Raw genomic sequence first — 25,776 nt, forward strand, 5'->3', positions numbered from 1 at the left:
AGGAGAAATACCCCACAAAGACAAGAGGGCGGGGAGAGCAAACTCAGAATGGGGCTTTAAGCTTTCTGGGGCTTGTAGTCTTCTCGGCGACATTTCCAACGCCTTCTTGACAGCTACGGTGTTATGCTGTGACCTAGTAGGCGAAAGGAAGCGCTTTCAGCCCTTACAAGCAACAGCTCTCTCCCCCTGCCCCTCGTATATTTCCTGCGCCCTTAACGAAATAGGTAGTAGTTGTCGCCATGGCAGGGAGATGCAGAGCTGGTGTGGCAAAAGGTCCACTTGTGTGAGAGCTCTCTGCCCTTCCAAGTTGGTAGGTGTCCTAATAAGGTTGCCAACTAATAATTAAAATAAGCAGGCCAGGACTGCTCTTGCACCTTCCCTAGTAAGTTGAGGCACAAAATTAGGCTGAGAAAGCACAGCTACAGGGACCAGTTCAACACATTTGTATTCTACCAGAGTTATGGTCTTTCCCCCAAAAGCTGAACATATTTTAAAACTCTGTGCAGTGCAAACCTAGTGCTACTTGCACTATAGAAAGGGATAGAGGTTCCCCGCCCCCAAGGTATTACAATTCCACATCAACTAGCTCTAACAAAATAGCACAAATTAATTTGATTTCAAATGCCTGGGGAAGGGAAAATTTGTTTTTGTTTAATGCATTTGCACAGGATGTAACTGTTAAATGCCAAAAAAATCACTATGTGCTGCTAGTCAAGGCCTACTGAAGACTCATCTTTTACCCAAATATTAGAATTAAAATAGTGTAAACTGATGTGCTTGTTCCTGTAATGCCACTGGAACTATTCCAGAGTTAGTAGTTTTATCTTTATAGTATAGCTTTTAGGATTAAATCTTCATAAAATCATAGAATTATAGAGTTGGAAGGAACCCAGAGAATCATCTAGTTCAACCCCCTGCAATACAGAGATCTCAATTAAAGCATCCATTACAAGCATCTACAAAAGGAGGAATTCTCTCCTCAGCCCTCACACCAAATCTGCCTGGCTCTGTATTGTCTCAAATACAAATGTAGCCCTTCACGGCCTAGGACCCTCGTACCTACGGGACCGCCTCTCCTGGTATGCCCCACGGAGAGCCTCAAGGTCCATAAATAGCAACACCCTAGTGGTCCCAGGCCCTAAGGAAGTTAGATTGGCTTCAACCAGAGCCAGGGCCTTTTCAACTCTGGCTCCAGCCTGGTGGAACACTCTGCCTCATGAGACCAGGGCCCTGCAGGATCTGATTTCTTTCTGCAGGGCCTGTAAGACAGAGTTGTTCCGCCTGGCCTTTGGCTTGGAGCCAATTTGATTCCCTCCCTCCCTCCCTCCTTCCCTCTCTTTCTTTTTTCTTTTCCTTCTCCTCCTGCGATGAGGCTACATTTTAATATTTTAATGTTCCATTATTTTAATGTATTTTATTTTTGTTTTTAAGTTGTAATCATTCATCTTGTTTTTATTATTGCTTGTAAGCCGCTCTGAGCTGGGCCTTGGCTGGGGAGGACGGGCTTTAAATAAAAAATTATTATTATTATTATTATTAAATGAAATGTCACTGTTGCAAGCTAGATATTAAATGGCAACCCCATCCCTGACTCACATGCATCAAAAAATAGTTTGGTGCATTATGGCTTTTGTAGATCTTGTCAACCTTTGAAATAAGAAAGGGTTGGGTGATTATTGCTCTGGTTAGTGACTCATGAACTGCCATGCAAACTTTTGCTGAGGTTTTTTTTCCTGACATCTGCCTTGCCAGTGTACTCATGGTCCACCCTCAGCTTGTTGATAAGGAGATAATGGCTCCTGTTGCTTTGTCCCTGCTGCTGCCAATCCAGCAGTTCGAAAGCATACCAGCTTGAGTAGATAAATAGGTACCGCTGTGGTCATGCTGGCCACATCACCCAGAAAAGCTGTCTGCGGACAAACGCTTGCTCTCTTGTCCCAAAAGAGATGAGTATCTAATTTGACTGGACTCAACCGTCCAGGGATACTTTACCTTACCTTTACCTAATCAATGAAGGAAGTTAAGGATGCTCTGTGCTATGTGTTTTGTTAATTAATAAGACATGTGAGCAGCAGGGGGGGGGGTTCAAATTCACTGTGTGAAGGGATGTGTGTTGTTGCTGCCTGAGCAACTGGGACTGATTGCAGGAACTATGGAATGATTTTGCATGTGTGTGGGGTGGGCATTCTCTTCATTGTGGATTTATTGGCTCTGTCCCTGTGCATGTGTTCTGACTGGTACACTCCTTGACAGGGATGTATGTAAGCAAGAGAACATATAAAATGGGCACATGGAATTTGGTTCAGAATTTCTCATAGCTTTCTGCCTCTGACTATAATACTATTTTCTAATTTTCACAAGTACCAACCAGTCACATTCCTCATAGAATAAATCCTGAAATGCAGAGAAATGTTAAACTTCCTAGAAAGTTTAGCATAGTTCCCAAAAGCACAACTATGTTGCTAGTTCTGGCAGTTTTCAAGCCGGAAAAAGTAGACAGATGGGGACAGCAAATTTTACACAACCAACTTCCATTGGTTACATTTATTGCTCAGAAGTTCATTACACTTCTCTCTCTTGCACAAAGTTCAAGGCTAGATGAAGCACACATAGTTGTGCAAAAAAAACCATGGCAGTAGCATCTGGTGAGAAGAGCCCTACTGCGTAGCTCCATAAATAGTAGAAGGGAGTCTGGGCTAGAATACACATCTTCACCGTTTTTTGGCTGAGAAAAGTATACACTGCAACTGTGTGGAATTAGTGATCTCATTCCTCTTCCAAAGAGCAGCTCAGGTTGTGAGGTGGCAGCAACCAGATCCAGAGTCAGGTTGCCTTGACAGGAACTGCACCCCAGAGAGTTTCGAGGGGACCTGTCTTCTTCAGACATGGGGCTGCTTCTTACGATGCCTCTTGCCTGCCTGGGCACCACGTTGGGCCCCCTTCATCAGGCCCTTATACTGTCCCTGAAGTTTTGCATTTTTCCTGCCAGAAAGAGAGAGAAGAGGTTAGAATGAGTACTGCCACAAGCACAGCAAGTACATGTGTAGTTCTCCCATGGAGGCTTTAGGTGCCCTGCTTCTGCAGCAAAAGCAGGTCTGGGATACCAGTGAAAAAGGAAGCTTCAAATCTCAAGAATATCCAGCAGAGTGCTTGAGATAAGAGAACATAGCTGGTTTCAAGCACACACAACTCCACGGCAGCATTTTACAAATAGAGAGAAATCCTGAACAGTGACACTGAGTTGCATCGAGTTAAGTTCTACTCTTAGTAGACCTATTGAAATTAAGGGCCTAAGTTAGTCAAGGCCATTAATTTCAATGTGTCCAAGCAGAACTAACAATGCTCTCCTATGCTCTCCCCACAGCATCCCCATATCATACCTTCTGTTAAGTTTGGCTCTGTTCAGTGGGATGTAGGCATAAGGATCCAGGCGGCCCTTCTTGATATCACCTTTGCCTTTCTGTAGAAACAGAAGGGAATCAGTGCTTAGTGACTGGAAGCAAGACATGGAAAAATGTAGACTTCCACCAAAATGGGCATTCACATCAGCTTTCACAACGTCTAGCAATGCCTCACATTCAGATCAATTATTCAAAACCGGATCTAGCTTAGAGATACAGAGATTCGTCTTTAAAAGGGAGGCAGCCTGCAGCCCTGTATTTAGGGTGAGAGTTAATAGAATGCAGTGCTATGTAGAAGACTGCCATAAGTAAGTCAAGGAAATTTCCTGGTAGGAGACAAGAAATCTGCATTGTCTGTACCAAGATATCTTTTAACATACTTTGAGACTATGAATCTGTACTTGAGTTGCTTGGTAAGTCCAATAAACAAGGCTTCCTATGATGTGGGGAAAGTGGCTCTATACAAATAATCAACTTCTGGGAGTTACGACAATGCCAGGTCCTAACTATTTACATCATAATCTTACCTTTGCCTTGTATGCTTGCCTAGGTGCTGCATTCTTGCCAATAGGCCGATGGATTCCAACACCTCCAGCTGTGAAGAACAAAAAATAATGGAATAGTTTCTAGGCTTCTCTCAGCTATACAAAAAGGTTTCTGCGCAGTCCTCCACTGCATTGTAAGCTTCTTGTAGTCAACAACGTTTGAAGTGCAGCCAGCCTGTTTGAAACACTTCCCCCACCACATTATTGTGCTTCAGCAGCACGAGAAAGCATACTGTGGATGGGCTATCTGTGTTAAGGTTTAACTGGGAGCAAGACACAGCACTGAGTGGTTTTGTAGGATAAGCACAACACATTATCCCCTGATTCAGAGGTCGAACTGGACTTGAGTAGAGGTTGGCCATGGTGTGGAACACTCTTCCAGCAGAGATTTGGCAGGTATCCTAGCTTTTGACTTTCAGGCATCTCTCATATGCCAGCAGGCCTATACAGCTGCTTGAAATGATTATTTCGTACTCTTTTTAATGGTGTTTTATGTAAACATTTCATTGTATACCATCCTGAAATTTTCTGAGATGGTGGTATATAAATAACCTTAAGCAGTAGCATCTCATTCTCTTTCCCTTCCCTATTACAGGGATATGTATCCAATGTGATAAGGCAGCTAAGTCCACACCACCAGCCCAGAAAAAAGCACTTACCCTTATACTGTGGTTTTGCATCAGTGCCCAGCTCCTCATCATCTGCTTCTTCCTGGAACCTGCGCTTTTGAGCCTTTTTCTGCAACAGAGTTTCCAAGCATCAGCACTTGCCACATGAATTAGGCTTCTCACTAGGGTCTCCAAGGCCTTCTCCCTTTCCTGCATTATCTGCTTGGTAACAAGAACTGTATTTGACAGTCAAGCTCAGTTCCCCTTTGATTTCAGCAAGCAAGTCACCTTGGCAACTGTGTGGGCCTTTAAAGAAAATGCTTGAAATTCCCATTTCCCCCCCTCCTGCCCGTGTCTCAGTACTTACACTTCGGATCCCGACTTCCTGCATAAGATCTGCCATCTCTTCATCCACTCCTGTAACAGAGAACAAAAATCAGCATGAGAACAATAAATAAAACATCTCTGTAAAATCATTTGCATTTATAGTTAGAAGTATGCATTTCAGCTGTACAATATGTTTTTACACGTTGAAATGATAAAACTTTAATCAGAAGCAAACACCAGAGAGTTCAAAGGAGCTTACTCCCAGAAGAGTATGGACAGGGCTGCAATCATGCCACAAGCACACCAGAACACTCTTTGAAAAACTGCTAGTACTTCATTTTTGTAATAATCCACACACATTTTGGTTGCTGTTTTTTATTACCAGGAAACAATGTAAGTTGGGTTAACATTTAACAGCTGGTAAGCCCTGAGCAACATATTTTAGATGTTCCCTAAGATATTTGGAGGAGGTGCTGCTGATTTGTGTTGCATCCTATGGCACTAACTCCATTTGGCACTAACTCCATCCTATGGCACTAACTTCCATTACATGGAAGAGTGCTTTCTCTGTGGTGGCACCTACATTGTATTGTATGTTTTACTGGACTGCTTTATGTTTCCAGTAAATTATTATATTATTACATTATAATTATTTAATTATTTTAATGGAAGGGCAGTATAAAAATAGTTTGAAATAAATACATATTTAAGGACATTATAATTTTATGTGAAGACAGTGAACAGTCTTAATTTGAAAGGGCTAAAAGTGTCAAAAGCCCTGGAGTGAAAACAAATAAGTCACATGTTCACCAGCCTACATAAAGCCCAAGTTATCTAACTTCAAACAATTCCATCAAAGTATCGGGATCAAAAAACGTATACAATATTGATACTATCATAGTGGAACTGGACTTCACAGCTGGTTAACATAAACTATTGCTTGGATACCAAGCCCAGTCATAGTTTGTAGACCACTGATGGCCAGTTTTCAACTGAATACATTAGACCACCAGTACCTTTAGCCCCTTCTTCTTCCTCCTCCTCCTCTTCACATATAATGAGACGGCCATCAGCTGATACCTTGAAGTCATGGCTGATTTTAGCAGCCTGGCCCGTGCCTGGTTTGGTAGCTGCATAAAAGAAGATCACAAAAGACTTACAAGGAGATAGGACAGCCCCTTTATCTCAGCATAAATGATCTCCCACCTTCCCCAAACTGAAAAGGCAGATTGTGCCACTGTCAAACTGCTCCTTACCCAGAACCCTTTGGGCCACATTAGGATCCAAGAAGTTGAGGGGCTCATCGCCTTCTCCCTCCTTAAGCCAGGCCTGGCTTTGCTGCCGTAGAACTTTCCTGGTTTCTTTTCCTTTGTGCTGCTTGATGTCATCTTCAAGATCAGAGTCCGAATCTGCCAGGACCTCCTCCATACTGTAAACAAGAAGGCAGGGGCAATGCAAGTAGTACTTACTGAGGGTGCAGAGGAACATAAAGAACACTTCACCTTCTAACGCACTTGCCATGGCAGACACCCCCCCCCCCCCGCTCTAGTCTTAAAAAACTGTAGCTTTTAGGTTCAACAATGGCATGACATGAAGACAAGACCAGCACTACATCAATACCTCTCCCCCATGGGTCTTTGCGATGGTCCTCCTTCTTCTACAGAAGTGGCTGCTGCCCGTTTCACAGCTTGCCGCTTGCGGTTCCTTGCCTCAGCCTTGCGGATATTCAACAGCACCTTGCGATACGACTCAGGAAGCAAAGCCTGCAAAGGCTCAAACCTGGGAAGTAAAGACGGAAGACCAGTGTCACAGAAATCAGTCTCTCGCGTATCCCCTACTACCAGTCATAGAAGTCAGACAGGCATTAGACCAGTGCTTAACCTGTGGCCTTCCTATTGCTGGGACTAAAATTCCAGCTAATCCCAGACCTTTGGCCATATAGGTTAGAGCCAATGTCATTTGGAGTCCAGCAACATCTGGACTACTCTCAAGTGCTTGGTCATCACTCTTAAGATAGGTTTTGTGCGCATGAAGCTGTATCCAAGATGGCACAGTTCAAGACAAGCACATCTAAGAAGCAAGTGCTTTGGAGTGAGCAGTGTATGAGCAATGTGATATAGATCTTAGAACTTTTCCTTCCTGAGCATCACACCACAGGATCTCCCCGGTCCTCCCTCTAACCCCAGAAGTTACCCAAATTTGCGGATCATTTTGGAGAGGAGGTTTCGCAGCTTCATGCGGAAATGGCGTCTCATGTCGTCTGTCAATCCTCCTATGGCTTCTAACTGTAAGCAGAGCACAAGTTTAAAATTCTGATCCCCCCTCCCAACCACACCTTGCATGAAATGAATTCCCTTGGTTCTCTCTCATGCATGTGTGCAAACCTGCCTCCCTCCCCGGGCTTCTACTGCTTCCCAACAGCACGATAAGTGGGACAACATCTCACCAAAGCTGGGAAAAGAGTGGATCATTAATTCCAATATATACCCATGAACTCTTGAGCCAGGAACTAGACAAGACAATGGGCAGAAATAGGTTCCAACAATTCAGGCACCTTTCTGCGTCACCTTTAAGTTACGCAAACTAAGCTACTCTTATTCCCAGAACCTTCCTTCCTACAGGCTGCCCTAGTGTATTCCCCCTTCTCACCATGGTCTCCAAGTGCCGACTCAACAGTGCCGTGTCCAGGAGCAAGAGTGCGACCTTGAGGAAGCCCAAAGCTGACTTGACGACATCCCGCGTCCGTGAGCCTACCATGAGGCAGACATGCTGCATGAGCTGCTCCAGGGCATCTGACCCAACGTGTTCTGCAGTAGAGTAAAGCTAATCTTAGACATACTTCAATTCTTCAGACTGTACTGAGAGCCAGACAACACAGGGCTTAGATTACTTTCAGCAAGTTTTCTGCTCAGCAGCAACCCAGCACAGGCCTCACAGTGCTTACAACTGGTGTGGTGCTTGGAACCCAAAGGGCACAGAGCTCTCTGCTCAGGATAGTGAATACAACCATTCATGTTACCCTTAGACATATTCATTGGTATCCATGCAATAAGCTCAGTTCAAATAGTCTCCAAACTCTGTTTGGTGCCTCCCAACTTTTGGTGCCTGCCAATTGCAGAAGAATTCTGTGTACTAAACTACTGAGGCTATAAGCATTATCCAGCAAGTTTTTGGCATTCAGATCTCTCACCTTTGAACTCAAAGAGCAAACGGGCAAGAGCAAGCACCGTGCAACTGATCATGGTGACTGAACCAGTCAAGCCCGCATAAACCAGGAGGAGATAACGCTGCATTCCATCTGGAGGGAATAAATGCTGGGGGTTATTGCACTGAAACTGCTAAAAGTAAGATACCAACTATACCAACACAGGTGGGATTGGGGCTGAAGAGGCTCCCCCAGAAAATGCCTACAATGATGCAGAAAACCCAATGTGAATGAAAGGTTTTCAAAAGTGGAACCCAGGCACGATGGAGACAATGCTAACATCCAGGTCTCTGAGTTAGCTGGAATATCAGAGACCAAAAATACAAGAGTACAGATATCAATAGTAGATAGGCAATATTGGGAAGGGAACAGGCAACAGTTATAATACACTGAATTAAGAAGGACAGAAAAGCCCCCGTGTTCTGGCTACTGAAAACCCTTCTTCTGAAAGCAGGAACCAATCTGAAATGTTAAATATGTTCTGCTTTATACAGTGCAAGGGTGGAAGACTGGGATATTCAAAGCCTCAGTGAATCTGGGCTAAGTGAATCCTGCATTTTTTTAATTAGTGTGGAATTTAATATCAGATGCCAAATTTAAAATTCTAGTACTTGTGATTCAAGGATAATCTGAAAAATGTATAGGCATTGCCTGATGAGATCTCTGAAACAGGAGAGAATCAAGGAGGATTTCTAGTAGTCAGGTGGTTAGACTTCAGTACCCTGCACAGATTGCCCTTTGCTAAACAGAATTACACACAAAAAATCAATATGTACAGATTTTCAGTTTGCACAAAGTTCATCCAGGTCTCAATTCAGCAATTAAATGCAAAATTTGGCAAAACTCAGAAGAGGTTATATGGACCAGTGATAAGAGGAGAGTTGACTAAAATTACTGGAATAAATGAAGCAAAGATGGAAAGCAATGTAAGGTAGTCAAAAATAGAAGGGGTGTACATAGGAGCCAACACAGCATTTGACAGAAAGATAGGGGACACAGGGCAAAAAAGTCCATCTCTTTTTGGTAACAGCCCAATGTGGCCAAACCAGGACTCACCATTTGGTGTCGGGCCAAAGCGCAGGAAAGCATGACCAATCTCTACAAGTAAGTTGTAAGCGTTCTTGCGGGCACCCACCGACACCTCCTTGGTGCAGAGTATGACCTAAATACAAAGGTACCTGTCATCACCCCATACCACCTCTGCCTCCCACTTTTCAACATCACTGTATTATCAGCATCAGCTTTCAGAGAAAACTGAAATATAAGCCATTGGTCTAAAATGTATTACCAAATCAGAGCTCCAGCCAATCTATGACTTTCCCAAGCACAAAAACTACAGTCATCAAGTTGACCTATAATCTTTTTAAATGTGTGACAACAGACAAAACACTTTCAGCAGTAGGGAACCTCTTCTTCTGAGGATTTCACAAAGGCAGTAGCTATCTAATCCAGATTCAAGGAGAGAGAAAACATTTCTAGTTCGTTGCTTTTAAAAAAGAGAGCAAATCAGGTGAACCTGAAGATGGAGCACTGCAGAGCAGGCAGGTCAGAAACTGGCAGTAACTTCCAACTGTCAGGGACTAAGACAAAACTGCATAAGCCCTGCCTGTTGGAGTAAGTGGGAGCAACAACCCACTACAGGAATCATCCTCCACAGATGGGAGAATATATTTATTCCCTCATCGCAGGGTAGGAGAAGCAAAATTCCTAATTCTGAATTACAACAGCTTATTCACAGCATGAGAACAAGATGTTTGTAATGCAAAAGAAACAAGGCAAGCAAGGAATGAGAGAGGATTTCCATGCTGAATAGCTATACTTGCCAAAGGGCTTGAGTTTGTTTGCAGCAGGTAGGAGAGGATAAAATTCCATTTATGGGCCAGAAAGATGTGGGGATTCAGAATATAGTGGAACTTGTACCATAACTTGGCTCTGTTTGGAGATGAAGATTTAGTTCCGTGCATGCTCCCACCTCTAGCCCCAGAAGTACTATTTCTCCCCATCTTCTGCGGACACAAATGCCCACCTACTTTCCCCATTCCTTGCCTGCCACTGCCTTTTCTGCTCACCTCTGGCACCAGGGCAGTAACGAAGTCCTCATGCTCCACTGCGAGCTGCTTGACAACATGGAAGAGGCACTTCAAACGGGGCTGGGAACAAAGAATGGGAGTGTGGAGTTAGAGGCAGGCAGGGACAGCAATCTCTTATTTCTATCACCACCCGTGCTTCAGCTTTACCCACCACAGGGGGGAAAGCAACAAGTGTCTTCTCCCCAGACACCTTCCTTACCCTCTTGGCAGGTGAAGTGGCACTGGGCAAAGAGCCAAGCAGGGCACTCTGTAGCTCCTCCAGATGACTTCTAACGAAGTTTTGACAGGCAGGCCTGTCAGAGGCACATATTTCCTCCAGCACCCGATAAGCCTTCTTCTGTATCCTGTGGTCTTTGTTCTAGGATGATTATACCAGACAAATTAGTTAGCAAAAACAAACTGCATGCACACAAGAACAGAGGCTCTCAGCCTGCACAATATGGAAGTTGGGGGAAGAGTATTCCAGAAACCAGGTAGAGGCCACATCTATAGAATCATAGAATTACAAAGTTAGAAGGGACCTGAGGACCATCTAGTCCCTTTTAGATATTTTAGTTGCATAGGAGCTGAATATCTGTCAATGGTTTCCATGTGGTTGAGAGACTGTTTAAATGTCACAAGCGTATGGAATGTGAGGGTCAATTACATGAGTCTTTTGCACAGAATCAGCATCAGTTGGATCATCTGAACATTCCCTTTGCTACACAGAAAATGTTCAAGGATAAGCAGCTCCCACACAGCTGGGAAAACACCTAGGAGGTTACCCCTGTGGCCAAGAAGATGCAAGGATAGGCACTCAACATGAAACAAGGACCATAGGGTTGCCCAAAGCAGACAGCTAGGTTATTATCTGATTATGCCTGACCAGGATAGCAATGGATCATAGACAAACATGCCCTACTGATTCCACACAACTTTGGGAGCAGAAGCCAAGTAATATGGATAAGGTCAAACAACTCTGCAGCCTCCTTCTGAACAGATTAAGACACTGTCTCCCTAAATGTAATAGCTAAACTGATTTTAAGGATGTCAATATGGCACTCTCAGGAAGAGCAGGGATCATGGTGGTCAAAGCTAGCAGGCCTGGAGCTTGCAATGTTCCACAGCATACACTCCAACAGTCAACTGAAAGGCAGCTCACCTGTAAGGAAGACTGGATGGTGCTATAGAGATCATGCAGAGATGACTCATCTGCATAAGGGGCCATGGCTACAACAAGGTCCAGCACAGAAAGCCTGCAACAGGGAAGGCACAGTTAGCAAGCGTGAACGCAAAAGCTAATCTTTAGGACTCTGCTTCTCCCTGGGAATAGTACAAAGCCAACTACTTATCAATGCAAACCTACCAGATTCCACAATTACTAGGGCCAGGTGCATCCCTCTCTCTCTGCCTTCTCTGACTTGCAGGGAGAGGGGAGCACCTGGGAGGAACAGAGGAAAAAATCAGGCCTCCAATGAGGTGCTCTGGAGCTTAACGGGAGTGGGGCAGAGAGGGGCTTACTCCACAGAAAGATGAAAACAATACTGATTTACATAGGCCTATGAACATAGGGTTAAGGGACGCAGGTGGCGCTGTGGGTTAAAGCCTCAGCGCCTAGGACTTGCCGATCGAAAGGTCGGCGGTTCGAATCCCTGCGGCGGGGTGCGCTCCCGCTGCTCGGTCCCAGCGCCTGCCAACCTAGCAGTTCGAAAGCACCTCCGGGTGCAAGTAGATAAATAGGGACCGCTTACCAGCGGGAAGGTAAACGGCGTTTCCGTGTGCGGCTCTGGCTCGCCAGAGCAGCGATGTCACGCTGGCCACGTGACCCGGAAGTGTCTCCGGACAGCGCTGGCCCCTGGCCTCTTGAGTGAGATGGGCGCACAACCCCAGAGTCAGTCAAGACTGGCCCGTACGGGCAGGGGTACCTTTACTTTACTTTTATGAACATAGGGTTAAACCACTGAGCCTAGGACTTGCTGATCAGAAGGTCGGCGGTTCAAATCCCCGCGACAGGGTGAGCTCCCGTTGCTCGGTCCCAGCTCCTGCCCACCTAGCAGTTCGAAAGCACGTCAAAGTGCAAGTAGATCAATAGGTACCACTCCGGCGGGAAGGTAAATGGCGTTTCCGTGCGCTGCTCTGGTTCACCAGAAGCAGCTTAGTCATGCTAGCCACATGACCCGGAAGCTGTACGCCGGCTCCCTCGGCCAATAAAGCGAGATGAGTGCCGCAACCCCAGAATCACTCACGACTAGACCTAATGGTCAGGGGTCCCTTTACCTCTATGTAACAGAAAAGTGGGTAACCCATCTGAGGATACTCTTCTCCACTGTATGGAAAAAGATGGATCCAAACTCTGGGGTGTCCTTACCTAGTGAACTCTGAACTATCAGAGCTGGTCAGTTTTTCACTAGCTTTCTCTAGGAAAGCATGCACCATCTGCAATAGAGATAAAGAGAGTGTCATCCCCAGAGCTTTCCTTTTGCACCACACATACATTGTTATATTTGTATGCTGTCTTTCCATAGTTCAAAACATGCGCAAGGCAGCTCACAGCATGGGAAAACACATAATTACAAACATAATCAAACACAGTCATAAACAATAAATAAAACATCAAAAAGTACACAAATTGAACAATTTCCACATAAATGCTATTATAAAATCTTTAAAAGGATACCAAAAAAATCAGTATCAATAACAGTAGCACCCTGCCCCAACAAAAACCACTGAACTGAGCAGCCTCAGTTTTTGTAGGTGTCAGCAGTCAGAGCCCTATTCTCCTAGCCCTAATGGGGAAAGGCCCCCCCATGTTTGAGATCCACCCAGCTACAGACACCTGCCCCCCCCCCTCTCTCCTAGCACTGGCAGACCTTAGAGATGTGACCAGCTTGTATCCAGTTGGTCTGAAGCAAGAAGAAGTGCAACCATACTGGATCTGACAAGGCCTAAGAGAACTCAACTATAAAACCTCCTGCGTGAACACTTCAGGGTTAAACAATATTTTGATTTGTGCTTTTGCAAGCCATACTAGCAAACACTGCAGTATTTCAGTTCTCTGCTATGACCTTGAAGGGTGAACATTCCAAAGCGGCAGATGAGAAGCCTTTCTAGCAAAGGGCTTTTCATTTTGAGCTGATAGTCAGTGTTCTGCACATCCACCCATCTGCTTTTACATTAATATGTGGGACTTACAACAGAAAAAGAAAATGTATTTTATGTATATAGACTTTTGCCCATCGATCCATCCTGTTTTATCACTACAAAAATATATTAATTATATTAAGAGGCTAAAATAAGGAGAATGGCCCTTGTCCGAGGTCCAGTTCGAGGGCCTTCTGGCAGTTCCCTCCCTGCAAGAAGTGAAGTTGCAGGGAACCAGCAGAGGGCCTTCTTGGTAGTGGTGCCAGCCCTGTGGAATACCTTCTCATCAGATATCAAGGAAATAAACAACTATTTGACTTTTAGAAGACATTTGAAAGCAGCCAAGTATAGGGAAGTTTGTAAGGATTGATGTTTTGCTGTGGTTTTATAATTTGTTGGAAGCTGTCTAGAGTGGCTGGGGCACCCCAATCAGATGGGCGGCATACAAATTATTATTGTTTATTATTAATTATTAATTATTATTATTATAATTATTTATTTTATTATTATTATTATTATTATTATTATTATTATTCCTAGCAACGTTGTTCACTTATAGAGCTAGCCCACATGAGGTGAATGATATTGCTATTACAATCTATTACTCACCCTTCATTCCAAGGTCCCAGGGCAGGTTACAACAATTAAAACACAACATTAAAAAAAGTTTAAAATAAGCCCTGAAAACCAAGTCTTGAGAATTTGGAAACTAGTAACCCTGCTGGCTTCCCACTTTCTAGAGGAAAGGTGGAATGAAAAGCAAGTGGTGATGCTCTCAGAAGTCTGGTCTTGTTCACAGAGCTTTGCTCACCCCTGGCTCCGTCACAGTCAAGTAGGCCCTTATAGTGTCCAACACAGAACGCCGCTGTACAGGGCTTTCGCTGACACCACCCTCCTGGCTATAGGCATTGAATAGAATGGGCAGGAAGTTCTTTGCAAAACGCCCAACTTCAGCACGCTCGGCCTCTGCAAAGAGAAGCAAACATAGAGAATGGAAAGAAAGAAAGAAAGAAAGAAAGAAAGAAAGAAAGAGAGAGAGAGAAAGATGCTGCTGGTAAAGCATGCTTCCAAATGTTGGAATCGGCAGAAGACTCCTGCCAGGCACTCTACCCTTCTTTCTCCCCTCTTGCATCCTCAGCAAGAAGCAGAACTAGCACAGAAACAGCTGCGGCCACAGTGACTTAGCTAGAGTAAACTGAGCAAGGGTCACTTCCACGGACAGATCTTACCTGTTTGACAGCCTTTGTTAATTAGCCTGCGCAAAGCTTGGCACACAACGAGCCGCAGATCAGGGCGATCGCTGATGGCCATGCCCAAAGTACGTGCCAGTCCTTTGAAGGAGGATACCACATCGGTAGGCTGGCTGCAGAAACCAGGCAGAAGGGTCCAGATCTGAAAGACAGAGAAAGGAGCATTGTTACAAACCACAGTTACTCTCCAAACCTTTTAAGCACAGGGTGCCAGACCTAGATGCAGAAAACACGCAAAGCAAAACTGTTGGGGTGCTGCCTCACCTGCCACTGCAGTGTATCGTAGATCTTGGCTTCTAAGTTCCGCTTAGCCTCGTCAAGCTCTGTGGCTGGAGAAAGGTAAGAGAGAGGTCTGTGACTGTAGCTTAGGATATATGAAGAAGTTAACCTAAGGGGAAAATCAATGCACTCTGCCTGTAGGACACCTGGAGTTTGCACATTATACAAAATCTCATGAAATTAACAGGCAACTGCTGTCATGATGCACTCCATACAATAGATGACCCATATATTTGTGCAGATCTAACCCGTATCCAAAGCCACAATTGGTGCAGACCCAAAGGATGAATTTCTGCTTGCTGAATGCAAACAGTACTGGTATGCAACAATAGACTATAGCTAAATCCCAAGACAGAGACTTCAAATGTGGAGCTTTAACATTTTTTTTCATTCTGTATTTCTGTATTTCCAAACAGTGGCGTAGCGTGGGGAGTGCAAGGGGGGCCGGCCGCACCAGGTGCAACATCAGGGGGGGGGCGCTCGCACTAGCAGCTCTCTGCCCCTACCTGGCTCACTCAGGGTTAGGGGGCGCAAATTACTTGCCTTGCCCCGGGTGCTGACAACCCACGCTACGCCACTGTTCCCAAATACCCCAAATCTGGTACTTGCTGAAGGGTAGGGGAAATCTCATTAGAAGCTGGATTTTGTGTTGGGATGTCTGGTATGGTAGATTTTCTGATGGATTCTCCAGGCGGAATGTACCACAGCTCTACTGCAATCTTAGACCCTAGAGATGGAGCTGTTGTCATGCTCTTTTAAGGTCCAACACTCAGGTCTGCTGGTATGTGCTCATGGTCTTGCCCATCTACACTGTCAGTTACCTCTGTGTTTCAGAGTGGCAGCCAGTGGCAGGAAGTAACTGGAGAAGAAGGCAAGGGGTGCATCTCGGATACTGTCTCGGAGTACAGGAAGGAGCCAGCTACGGGGGAAATCCAGTGTCTCCCTTGTGGAGGAAGCAGAAGAGAGAACAAATGACAAAATTAAGAGGATTGGAGAAGCAATGTACCTGGGTATGTTGGATTTTGGTGCCAATGTGCCTTTGCGAGTACTTTCAGCTACAACAATGCCACAAGATAGTGGAGGTGTGAAAGCCCCAAGTAGTAAACACCCAGCTCAGCCAACAATCCTGTCCAAGAATTTCTGGTCTTGGAGTATCCAACTAAATGGCAAAGGCAGATTCAAATGCGATTTTGCTAACCCCTTCTAAACAACAGTTTGCAACATGCAACAGTATTCCTAATTAATGGAAGGGTATGGGATCCCAACTATTCTTTTCATATGAACCCTGATGCAGATGCCCTTTCAGACAGTCACATTTCTATCCCATTCAGGTGGTAGTGAAATCCGATTTAAATCTGCCTATGGCGACTGTAGGGACGCGGGTGGCGCTGTGGATAAAACCTCAGCGCCTAGGACTTGCCAATTGCATGGTCGGTGGTTCGAATCCCCGCGGCGGGGTGAGCTCCCGTCGTTCAGTCCCAGCGCCTGCCAACCTAGCAGTTCGAAAGCACCCCTGGGTGCAAGTAGACAAATAGGGACCGCTTACCAGGGGGAAGGTAAACGGCGTTCCGTGTGCTGCCCTGGCTCGCCAGATACAGCTTGTCACGCTGGCCATGTGACCTGGAAGTGTCTGCGGACAGCGCTGGCTCCCGGCCTCTAGAGTGAGATGAGCGCACAACCCTAGAGTCTGGCAAGACTGGCCCGTACGGGCAGGGGTACCTTTACCTTTATGGCCACTGTGAGAATAGGATGTTGAACTAGATGGCTTGATCCAGCTGGGCTTGTCTTATGGGAAGGTATAGAAACATCAGAAACCCAGAAAGGCAGAGACTATACTCACTCTGTGCCATCAATATCTAGGGGCACAGCCTGTAGAACCACCTCGGGGCCCATAGTGGTCACTGCAGCCCCTAGAGTCTGGTCGAGCAGCACAGTGTGAGGAAAGTGTGGGGAGCCACGCAGGTCAGCTAAGGACTGTAAGCACTGCAGAAAAAGGAAAACGAAAGAGAGCATCACATAAGTAGGCATGTGTTATAAAACAGCCTACCCTCTTATATTGACTCATATCACTGACTTCTTTATATCCACTGTATAACACACATTTATGCATCCACAAATCTCCAGCTCACGATCCTAAGAGCTCTAGAAAAGTTTAGCAACAATGCATCTCAGAAGTTTGCAGGGCCTCAGTGTCCAAATGTTCTTTTGCCATGGGGATTCCTTCTTGTCTCTTGTGGAACAGGGCTGTCACCACAGAAACTCATTTACCTTACACATGGCAAGATGGCACTGATGTCCACACACTTCAAAGAAAGTCTTCAGAACCTGCAACACGGAGGCCCATGCCGCATGGAACCGGTATGTCAAGCCCTCTTCCACTGCCCTGCAAGGAGAAAAGCAAATAGCTATTCAACACGCAGCCTTTCAAAACCAGGATTTAGACCTCTTTCCCTCAACCCGCTGGGCCACCTCTTCTACCTGAACATCTTGCAGACGTGAGCAGCTGGTCCAGAGGGGGTAGCAGAGGAAACCAGCCCCAGCTCTGCCATGTGGGGGGCCACGCATTCATTGAGCAAGACCTACAACAAGAGACAAACACACACACACACATAGACCTTTAGCACTAGCCCACTCTCCTTACAGCAGGGATGGGCAAAGTCCAGCATGTGTCCCAATTGGGCCCACAAGGCAGTTTTCCTCAAACCATGCTCTCTTACCCACATGGTGACATAGATGCCAAACAATCAGGAGCATTAAAGTGCTCCAGTTATTCCTTGCCAAGAAAAACTTGTGCTGCCAGCTGACTGGCTATACAGCAAGCTTGCAGTGATGGACTGTGCTAAGGAGTTCCCCACCAGCACAGCTGATGCCTCCTTAAAGCAGGCTTTCGGTACTTGCAGCAAGCTGGCTGTAGGTCCAAGTATCCTGTTACATCACGGGCTTGAACTGAAGCTGGCAATGCAAAAGTTCTCTGTAGGTGTCTATTCACAAAGAGGACTTTTGGGGAGAGTGGGGTCGCTTACTTTCACTGAAATGCCAAACAAATCTTTATTTCAGCAGCAGCACACAATTCTTGACAGCCCTACATGGTACACTTGGGAGAAAAGATGGCACAGTACCTTTAGGGTTTGAGCAGCAGCCGCCGCCACCTGTGTGTGAGGAGAAAGGAAGCAGTTCATTGCCGCACTGAAGAGACGGGAAAGGTGAGCCCAGCACAGATCCCACTGCAGCCTAGAGAATGGAGAGACCTTTTGTTATGGACCAGCTGGGGAGTAGACCCAACAACACCCATCCATCTTCCCCACTGCTCTCCTCCTTACTTTGCCAGATTGACATGTGCCCGCTCCATGACAGATAGCCAGGCCAGCAGAGGCTGCAGGTCATTTTCACTGGGTAAATAGTCATATAGGGCCTGGTAAAGCAGAATAGATAGCATTATTGGTTGTTTACTGAATCTGCATTGTTTCAAAGTTGTATTGATACTAGCTCGTGAACTGCTTTGAGAAGGGTTTTTGCCTTGGAAAGTAGGATATATATGTACCAAAATGAATAACTAAATATTTGAGCCCCCACGGCTGGTTATGCACCTCCCACTCATCTAGCCTGACTCTTACAGTACTCACCATGATGATCTGGGCATTGAGTTCAGCTGGCAGGCAGGATGGGGGCGGCTGGGCAACGAAGAGGCTGTGGAAAGCTTTCATAGCACATGCTGTCACTAGCTGGGGGGTGGAGAGAAGATGTGTAAAAATAAGTTCTTTTAAAAGCACCAGATACATTGGCTCCCCCACAAAAGCCAGTGTGCCAAATATGGTAATGGAGTGTCCCTCCTAAAGTGACAGGGCAATTATTTCCCATCCTCAAGAGGGAACATAGGTAATTCATACCAAGCCCCCATTGGTAACAAACAAAGACTATTTATGCTTTCATTCTTACTGAAGCATGTTGGCTCTCCCCACTGGGCGGTGTGGCATCCCCTGAGCAGAGGCAGCACCACAAAGCCACTGTTAACCAACAGAAGAGAGCTCACCACATGGCTGAGGGTCATAACTCGAAGGAGGGTCTCGCAGCAAGATTTGACAGACGGGGCAGGCAGGCAGGGCAGCAAGTCACGCAGCAGAGTGAGTACATGAAGAGTGGTTGTGGCCTCTTTGGCACCTGGAAAACCAAAGAGGTCTAGCACTGCTACCTTCTCCAACAGAGTTTATTATTATAAAACTCACACCCCACCCTTCAGGGAGATTTGTTCCAGAGCAGCTTGCAAATATTAATAAAACACAACTCATGAATCTCCCGTCTCCAGTACCTCCAGCTTTCTCAATCTCTTGCACGCAGAACTTGGCAGCAGAAGATGCAGCTGGGTGATGCGAGGGAGCCCCATCCCCAAAGAGGAATTCGCTACCTCTCAGGATGGAGCAAACACCATGCTGAGCAGCCTTGCGGACCTGCAACCGAGGAAAGGGGAGGGAGAGAGGGTGGTGAGCTGGGCTGTTTACTTCATGCCCAACTCCAAGCAGTTACATACTGGAAATGGGCTACATCTCTTATTACACTTTATTGTTAGCCCCCATAGGCATTCCACATGGAAAGGTGGGACATACATTTAACAGATGAAACAAAAGTGAAAGTTACTGTGGCAGCGTTGGGGTGCATGCTGCCAAGTGCAGTGAAACTGGCTGGGTAGGTGATGTGAACTCACCTTGGGCTTGACATGGACAGTAAAGCTCAGAATGCCATGAAAAACTTGCATTGTCACAGGGTAATTCCAAGCTACCAGGTTCTGTCTTCGCAGCAATGTAGCTAGGCAGGAGAGCACCTGAAAGGAGACAGATTAAGGATGGACATAGAGTGCTATCACTATGCCAAGAAACATCCTTCCATATACACGAGTGAGCCCTTAAGCCAGGGGCTCAGTTTTAAATTTCTGATGCATCTGACACCACTACCTACGCCACTTATCTTTGGGCCTATCAACAGGATTCATTCAACCCAGCACTGCTCCACACACCTTGCTTATGGGGGTGGTGGGGTGAAAAGCAATAAACCAAAAAGCTATGCAGAATGGCCCCTGACTCCGGGACATGCATTTTTAATTTATTTATACTGTATTTCATTTCTGCATTATTTCCCATGAAACATCACAAAGGGATTTCACAATACAATCACAAGGGCACATCACACTACATAAAGGATTCCATTAATCACAACAGCTGCCTACACCCAATATCCAGATGTCCCTCCTGCCGCACAGTTAGTCCTCTCCTGAAACACTTACCCAGCGCAGGGCCGAGGTGGAGTCTCCACAGGCTTGGGAGCCTAAGATCCCCATAAAGGCCTTTGATGTATCAGAGAACTTCTTGATCAGCACAGGACCTGGTACCCTATTTGGGAGTTAAGAGATAGGAGGAGGCATCAATGTTAGGCAAAAACAATAGCATGTACAGTCATACCTTGGAAGTCGAACGGAATCCATTACAGAAGTCTGTTCAACTTCCAAAATGTTCAGAAACCAAAGTGCAGCTTCTGATTGGCTGCAGGAAGCTCCTGCAGCCAATCGGAAACCACGGAATCCCAGAATGTTTGAAAACCAGAACACTCACTTTCGGGTTTCAATCATTCAGGAGCCAATTTGTTCGGAAGCCAAGGCATTCAAGATCCAAGGTATGACTATATTCCACTACCCTTTGCTTCCAAGGAACTTTACTCTCTTGCAGCTAGGCTTAGTTTGGTAGCACCCTATACTTCTAAACTCCCAGTACATGAATCACCCACTCTATTTCAAAAGACAAGAGAGTCACCAAAGGCCCAGACCAGCTCTTGTACTTCATAACTTGCACAGTTATCCACTGTCAAATGTAAGAGCAACAACATCCACACTTGGGTCATGGTGGGGAATTCTGGTCATCTTATCTAAGTGGTAAATGTACACAGAAGTGCTTGAGTGATGAGGGCTGCAGAAAAAATACCAGAAAATGAATGTCTAATAGATTCAAGATTTTTTTATCATTAAGGACAGTTTAAAAGGTCAGGGACAAAAAATTGCTAGGGGACTTTTATTTCAGTAACACATCATATTAATGTGTCAATCAATTAAAAAGCAACAGCAACACAAAGTGGAAGGATATTTATCTTGGGGACTCATTGCCAAAATACAAGAAAAAAGAGGTCAAGAGTGTAAATGGATTCACAACAGGGCCCAACGCATTCAATAGCTACATCCAGATCAGCCTTTGTCTGGGAAATAGTCAAGATAGCACTGAAGGTTATGCTTGCATCATCAACTGTTCTAATCCTTTTCTAAAGCATCCTGATGTGGGTCACTGGTTTGGTCCAGAAGTACTTTTCTCAAGTTCTTCGAACTCACCTCTTCAACACCAGATTCAGCAGGTAAGCAACAGCAGCCAGGGACTCTGGAGATTCCACAGCTTCCAGAGTAGTCATCTGAGGAGACATAGTATGGTGCAGGAAGTAATTAGAAAGGATGTTGGACTCCCTGGGATTGCATCTTGAAGTCTAACGGAGCACCTTTAGGTTATTGGTTTGTTTTTGCTCTTATTATGTTTATATTACCGTATTTTTCGCTCGATAACACGCATCCGACCATAACACGCACATAGTTTTTAGAAGATGAAAACAAGAAAAAAAATATTCTAAACGAAACAGTGGGTGTCTGATTTTTGTGGTTCATGCTGTGGCCACAGACATGTGATCTGACGGTGAGTTTGGGGTAGCCCAATGCAAAAATCCTGAGGATCCATGTGGATCCATGTTTGTAACCACAATTTTGCACCACTGTGGCCCCAGGCGACAGTGGGTGCGTGATTTTTTTGGGGCAAACAGTAGCCATGGACATGCTATGTGATCTGATGGTGAATTTGGGGTGACCCAGTGCAAAAATCCTGAGGATCCATGTGGATCTGTGCTTTGTAAAAACGTTTTAAGTGGGGAGGGAAGGAAAAGCACTCAAGGGACAAGGAGCATGCGTGGGGTGTGTGGAGAAGGATGCTGCTAATAATGCAGAAGAGGGGTATAAGGGGAGAAGGCTCCTCTCCTCTCCCGCTTTGCTCCTTTAAAGCAAGCAGTTTCTGCTTCTCTCCCTCCTCCCCCCGCCCCCCAGCGAGCTGAAAATCTTTCCTGCTTGCTTTAAAGGAGCCAACCGGACAGGAGCCGCTTACACTCATGTAAGCAGCTCCTCTCCTCTCCCGCTTTGCTCCTTTAAAGAAGCAGGCTCTCTGTCCCTCTCTCCTCCCCATTCAGTGGCTCTTCTCTCGCTTTGCTGTTTCAAAGCGAGCCACGGAGGAGGGAAGCATTCGCTCCGTAACACGCACAGACATTTCCCCTTACTTTCTAGGAGGAAAAAAATGTGTGTTATGGAGCGAAAACTACGGTATGTACTTTGTGCTTTTATTCTGTATTTTTACGCTATGAACCACCCTGAGATCTTCAGATGAAGGGCAGTATCCAAATTTAAATAATAATAATGGCAACACCAACATGGCCATATGCTGGCTCATGTGACAATCTTCCCCCACCTCCCATATTGTTATGATAAAATGCAGGCTATGCTGCAGGGAGCACCCAATCATAGCATACGCATAGTATATGAGTATCAGAAATATAGACGAGGGCTGCGTTGTGGGGCTTAATTGTTATCATGAGTTCATTGGCTCCCTCTGCAGTTGCTACCATGGATGCACCATTTTACAATTTTCTTAGTGGTATATTTCCCTGTTCCCTAGGCTGAGTGCATATCAAGTGGAGCCTTATCTCACCACCACCACTCCGACTGGTGTTTGGAATTGTTTCATCCAGTGGGATTGGTGTTGGTTGTGCTTACTGAATTTTATTTAAGCTTCCCTGAAAATTTTCCTTGAAGAGCAAGATATAAACATAGTAATAAAATAAATAAGTAAAAAGCATGAAGGGAAGCAAGATAAACTGTTCATGCAAATGCTACAAGGTCTTGCCATTACTTCCTGTCTGCTATTTGCCCTATGACGGTCAAGTCTGTTTGTTTATTGGGATTATTGGTGGGTACTGCGATCACAGCAGTTGTTGGTAACCACACTCAACTGTACATATTAGTAATCTGAAACCTCCAGGTAGCTCCTGCCTGCCTCATTTCACAGTACTGGTACTTACCAATGCACCAAAATACTCTGTCTCACTCTCCACGCCACCCTGTGCTCGGATCACCTCGGTGACAGCAGCCAATACCGCACATATCTATCAAAGAATACAAGTGTGAGAGTTCAGATTAAAGCCCAAATTAATTTAACATTCCCTCACAACATGCCACCCCAACACCTACATGTAAGTATTGTTGTCCATCCCTATGAATGCTTCCCGGAGAGACTGAAAACTTCACCACTGATTACTGGTCAGCATGATTTTGACATAGATAAGCAAATAGCTGGAAGAGCAGATCAGCTATCTATAACCACTGTGCTAGGCTCTTGAGCTGACATGAGAGTAGGAGGGTTGTGTCTGAACTAGAGATCCAGGGAGAAGAGCGGTAGATTGACATTCATTTCACTTGCTCCTTCAATCTGGAGACAGAGGCACAATGCCCACTTTTTCTCATTCTTGCAATCTAAGTATGAATTCAAGTTCTGCTTTAAATCTCCAAAACGGCATAGCAATTCTTTCTCCATTTCCCTCAGAACAATGAAGGAATTGAAGTGCCCCCAACATGTAGCAAGAAGCCAGTGGATTCATAATGTGCCTCTGAGGATCCATCTCTTACATTATTACTAGACAGCCATCAACTACAAACTGTTCAATCCTGAATAACAAATATAGTGCACACAGTTCTCAGTTACAAACGGAGAGAGGCAGACTGGCAACTCTTATATGATTACAGTGGTACCTCAGGTTAAGAACTTAATTCGTTCCGGAGGGCTGTTCTTAACCTGAGGTATCACTTTAGATAATTGGGCCTTCCGCTGCCACCGCCGCACAATTTCTGTTCTCATCCTGAAGCAAAGTTCTTAACCTGAGGTACTATTTCTGGGTTAGCGGAGTCTGTAACCTGAAGCGTCTGTAACCCGAGATACCACTGTATTACTTATTAATATTGTAGCTTTAAGGCAGTTAACAATGAGCTAAGAACATAACTGCTGCTTGTGTGACACACTGTCAGTTGACTGCTGTAACTTCTTTTAGTCTATCACTTTGGTTGCTTGGTATCCACTTTTCTGCATTCCTTCTAATGTATTGTTTACCCACTTTCTTCTCTGCTGGCCTCTCTTCCACTCCATCTCCTCTTACAGTCAAAAACTGACTTTTTCCTCTGCTTTCCCCCAATATTCTTTGCCCCTCCCTTTCACTGCCCCTGTGACTTCCTAGGAGTTGGCATTCAATTACCTCTTTGTGAGCCGCAGAGTTGGACTCCCAGAAACGCTGCACTTTACTGAAGGTGAGGCTGGTGCAGTCACTCAGTCCACTCAGGAAGGTGGCTGAAGATTTGTGGGTCTTAGCAGTTTCGGCATTGTCATCCTCCTCCATGTGCAGCTGACTCCCTTCCCCATCCCGTGAGGCAGGCAGGGGTCCTGATGACTGCAGTTCATTGTGCAGTTTCAGAGCATCCACAGTCAGGTTACTGTTTTCTGTAAGGGAAAGACAAATCTTCAATCAACACTGGGGAGGGAACACACTTCATAACGGATTGCTATGAGGTTTCTGTCCATATAAGGCCTACCAAGAGAGTCACAAATGACAAGCCAAGTTGTTTCCAGGCAATCCAGAAAGGAGATTAATCCACAACAGGCTGGCCACGGCTTTAGATAGCTACTCACTGGCTTGGTATCAAAGTTTGCACAAGTATCCTTCCACAACTATTATTCCAACTTAACCATCAATGAACAAGCACTACAGACAGCGGTAGCAGACCCATAGCAACAAGGGTGGCCGTGGAAAATGAAATGTCACACTTAATACGAGAAAATATATACAGTACTTCTTGTCTTTTGTATTGTGTTATGGGCACATAAGATGCTGACACCAGCTATATCACACAGGGTGGGTACAGGAACTCATTCATGTCGGACAGTTCCACGGTTTTAAAGTTCAATAACGTTGGATAACTAAACAAAGTACATTTCTCCGGGTGAAGAATGCTTTTCTTCAACCCCATGACGCCATAAGCCCTTGTAGCAGATTTCTCTCTCTCGGAATCCCTTCTATTCCGATCCCCCCTCCTTCTATAAGTGCATTCTATTCCCCCACTTATCCTGGCCGCACATACCAGATCGGGGAGCGAGCAAGCGACCCCGGGCAGCCAGGCGGTAGCGTCTCCCCTCCGGGTTACTGTCGCTGCTATGCCCCTTGCGCCAGCGCTTGAGTTTACTGGCAGAGCCAGAGCGCAGCTTGCCCGAACGCCCCATTCTGAACGGCGCAGGCCACGAGAAATTCCACGTGCAGCTCCTCAGTTCCGCCTTGTTTTCCAAGTACTTCCGGTTATCCGCCTCCGTGCGGAGAATCAACTTCCGCTTTCCCTTCAACGTTTTCCGCCGCTATCCAAAGAGGTAAAGGGAAAAAAATACAACATCCACTTCCGACCCCGTTAATAACCCTCCGTATGCGACGAAAGCGTAGTGGGCGTAAAAGGCCGGGAGTAGAATCTTAATGCTGCCGCAAGTCCTTGACTCACCAGATGAGTCTATTTGTCTGCTATGGCAGCAGAAGGTGTTTTCTTTTTTTTAAAAAGGTGGTTAAATTGTTCACGAGCGTGGTGAGGTTTGATAGCAAAAATTAGATATAAAGCGGATTTCGATCTTGTTTTTTTTTTTAATTAACTAAAACTATTGTTTAATGCCATATTCGTTGATCCCATTCCTTCTTGACAATTATTCGCAGAAAGGCATGGGTTCCAACTCCATCTCTGCCGTGTATTGGTGTATTGACTACAAACCCCCAAATTTAGAATCCCCTCCATACCAGTGCCAACGTT

The 25,776-nt window shown here is 45.4% G+C and overlaps 2 protein-coding genes and 1 long non-coding RNA gene across 4 annotated transcripts in view; 2 read left to right on the forward strand and 1 right to left on the reverse strand.

Annotated features, from left to right (window-relative positions):
- Nucleotides 1-25,776, forward strand: part of PGAM1 (phosphoglycerate mutase 1) — a 152,485-nt gene that overhangs the window by 117,910 nt on the left and 8,799 nt on the right. The window lies entirely within an intron of this gene.
- LOC310844214 lies at nucleotides 12-18,012 on the forward strand. Of its 2 annotated transcripts, XR_014564000.1 has the most exons (5): nucleotides 12-136; nucleotides 4,276-4,342; nucleotides 15,660-15,835; nucleotides 16,686-16,845; nucleotides 17,886-18,012. It is a non-coding gene; the product is annotated as an uncharacterized lncRNA (long non-coding RNA). The 2 variants fall into 2 exon arrangements; XR_014564001.1 differs by lacking the exon at nucleotides 4,276-4,342 and having other exon boundaries at nucleotides 15-136.
- RRP12 (ribosomal RNA processing 12 homolog) lies at nucleotides 2,515-25,301 on the reverse strand. Its single transcript, XM_083737928.1, has 34 exons — nucleotides 25,072-25,301; nucleotides 24,192-24,433; nucleotides 22,968-23,051; nucleotides 21,190-21,266; nucleotides 20,101-20,206; nucleotides 19,525-19,641; nucleotides 19,132-19,270; nucleotides 18,856-18,983; nucleotides 18,449-18,547; nucleotides 18,146-18,237; nucleotides 17,945-18,056; nucleotides 17,304-17,404; nucleotides 17,094-17,208; nucleotides 16,666-16,808; nucleotides 15,647-15,768; nucleotides 14,811-14,875; nucleotides 14,526-14,688; nucleotides 14,108-14,262; nucleotides 12,524-12,591; nucleotides 11,318-11,411; nucleotides 10,376-10,534; nucleotides 10,156-10,236; nucleotides 9,143-9,248; nucleotides 8,072-8,179; nucleotides 7,531-7,688; nucleotides 7,075-7,166; nucleotides 6,502-6,660; nucleotides 6,138-6,310; nucleotides 5,898-6,011; nucleotides 4,922-4,971; nucleotides 4,606-4,684; nucleotides 3,929-3,996; nucleotides 3,381-3,460; nucleotides 2,515-2,982 (listed from the first exon to the last, which is right to left on the reverse strand). Exons 1-34 carry the CDS (start codon nucleotides 25,208-25,210, stop codon nucleotides 2,880-2,882), a joined length of 3,891 nt encoding a protein of 1,296 aa, XP_083594054.1. The 5' UTR covers nucleotides 25,211-25,301; the 3' UTR covers nucleotides 2,515-2,879.

The sequence above is a fragment of the Podarcis gaigeae genome (assembly GCF_964106915.1).
Source record: "Podarcis gaigeae genome assembly, chromosome: 5".
Lineage (NCBI taxonomy): Eukaryota > Metazoa > Chordata > Lepidosauria > Squamata > Lacertidae > Podarcis > Podarcis gaigeae.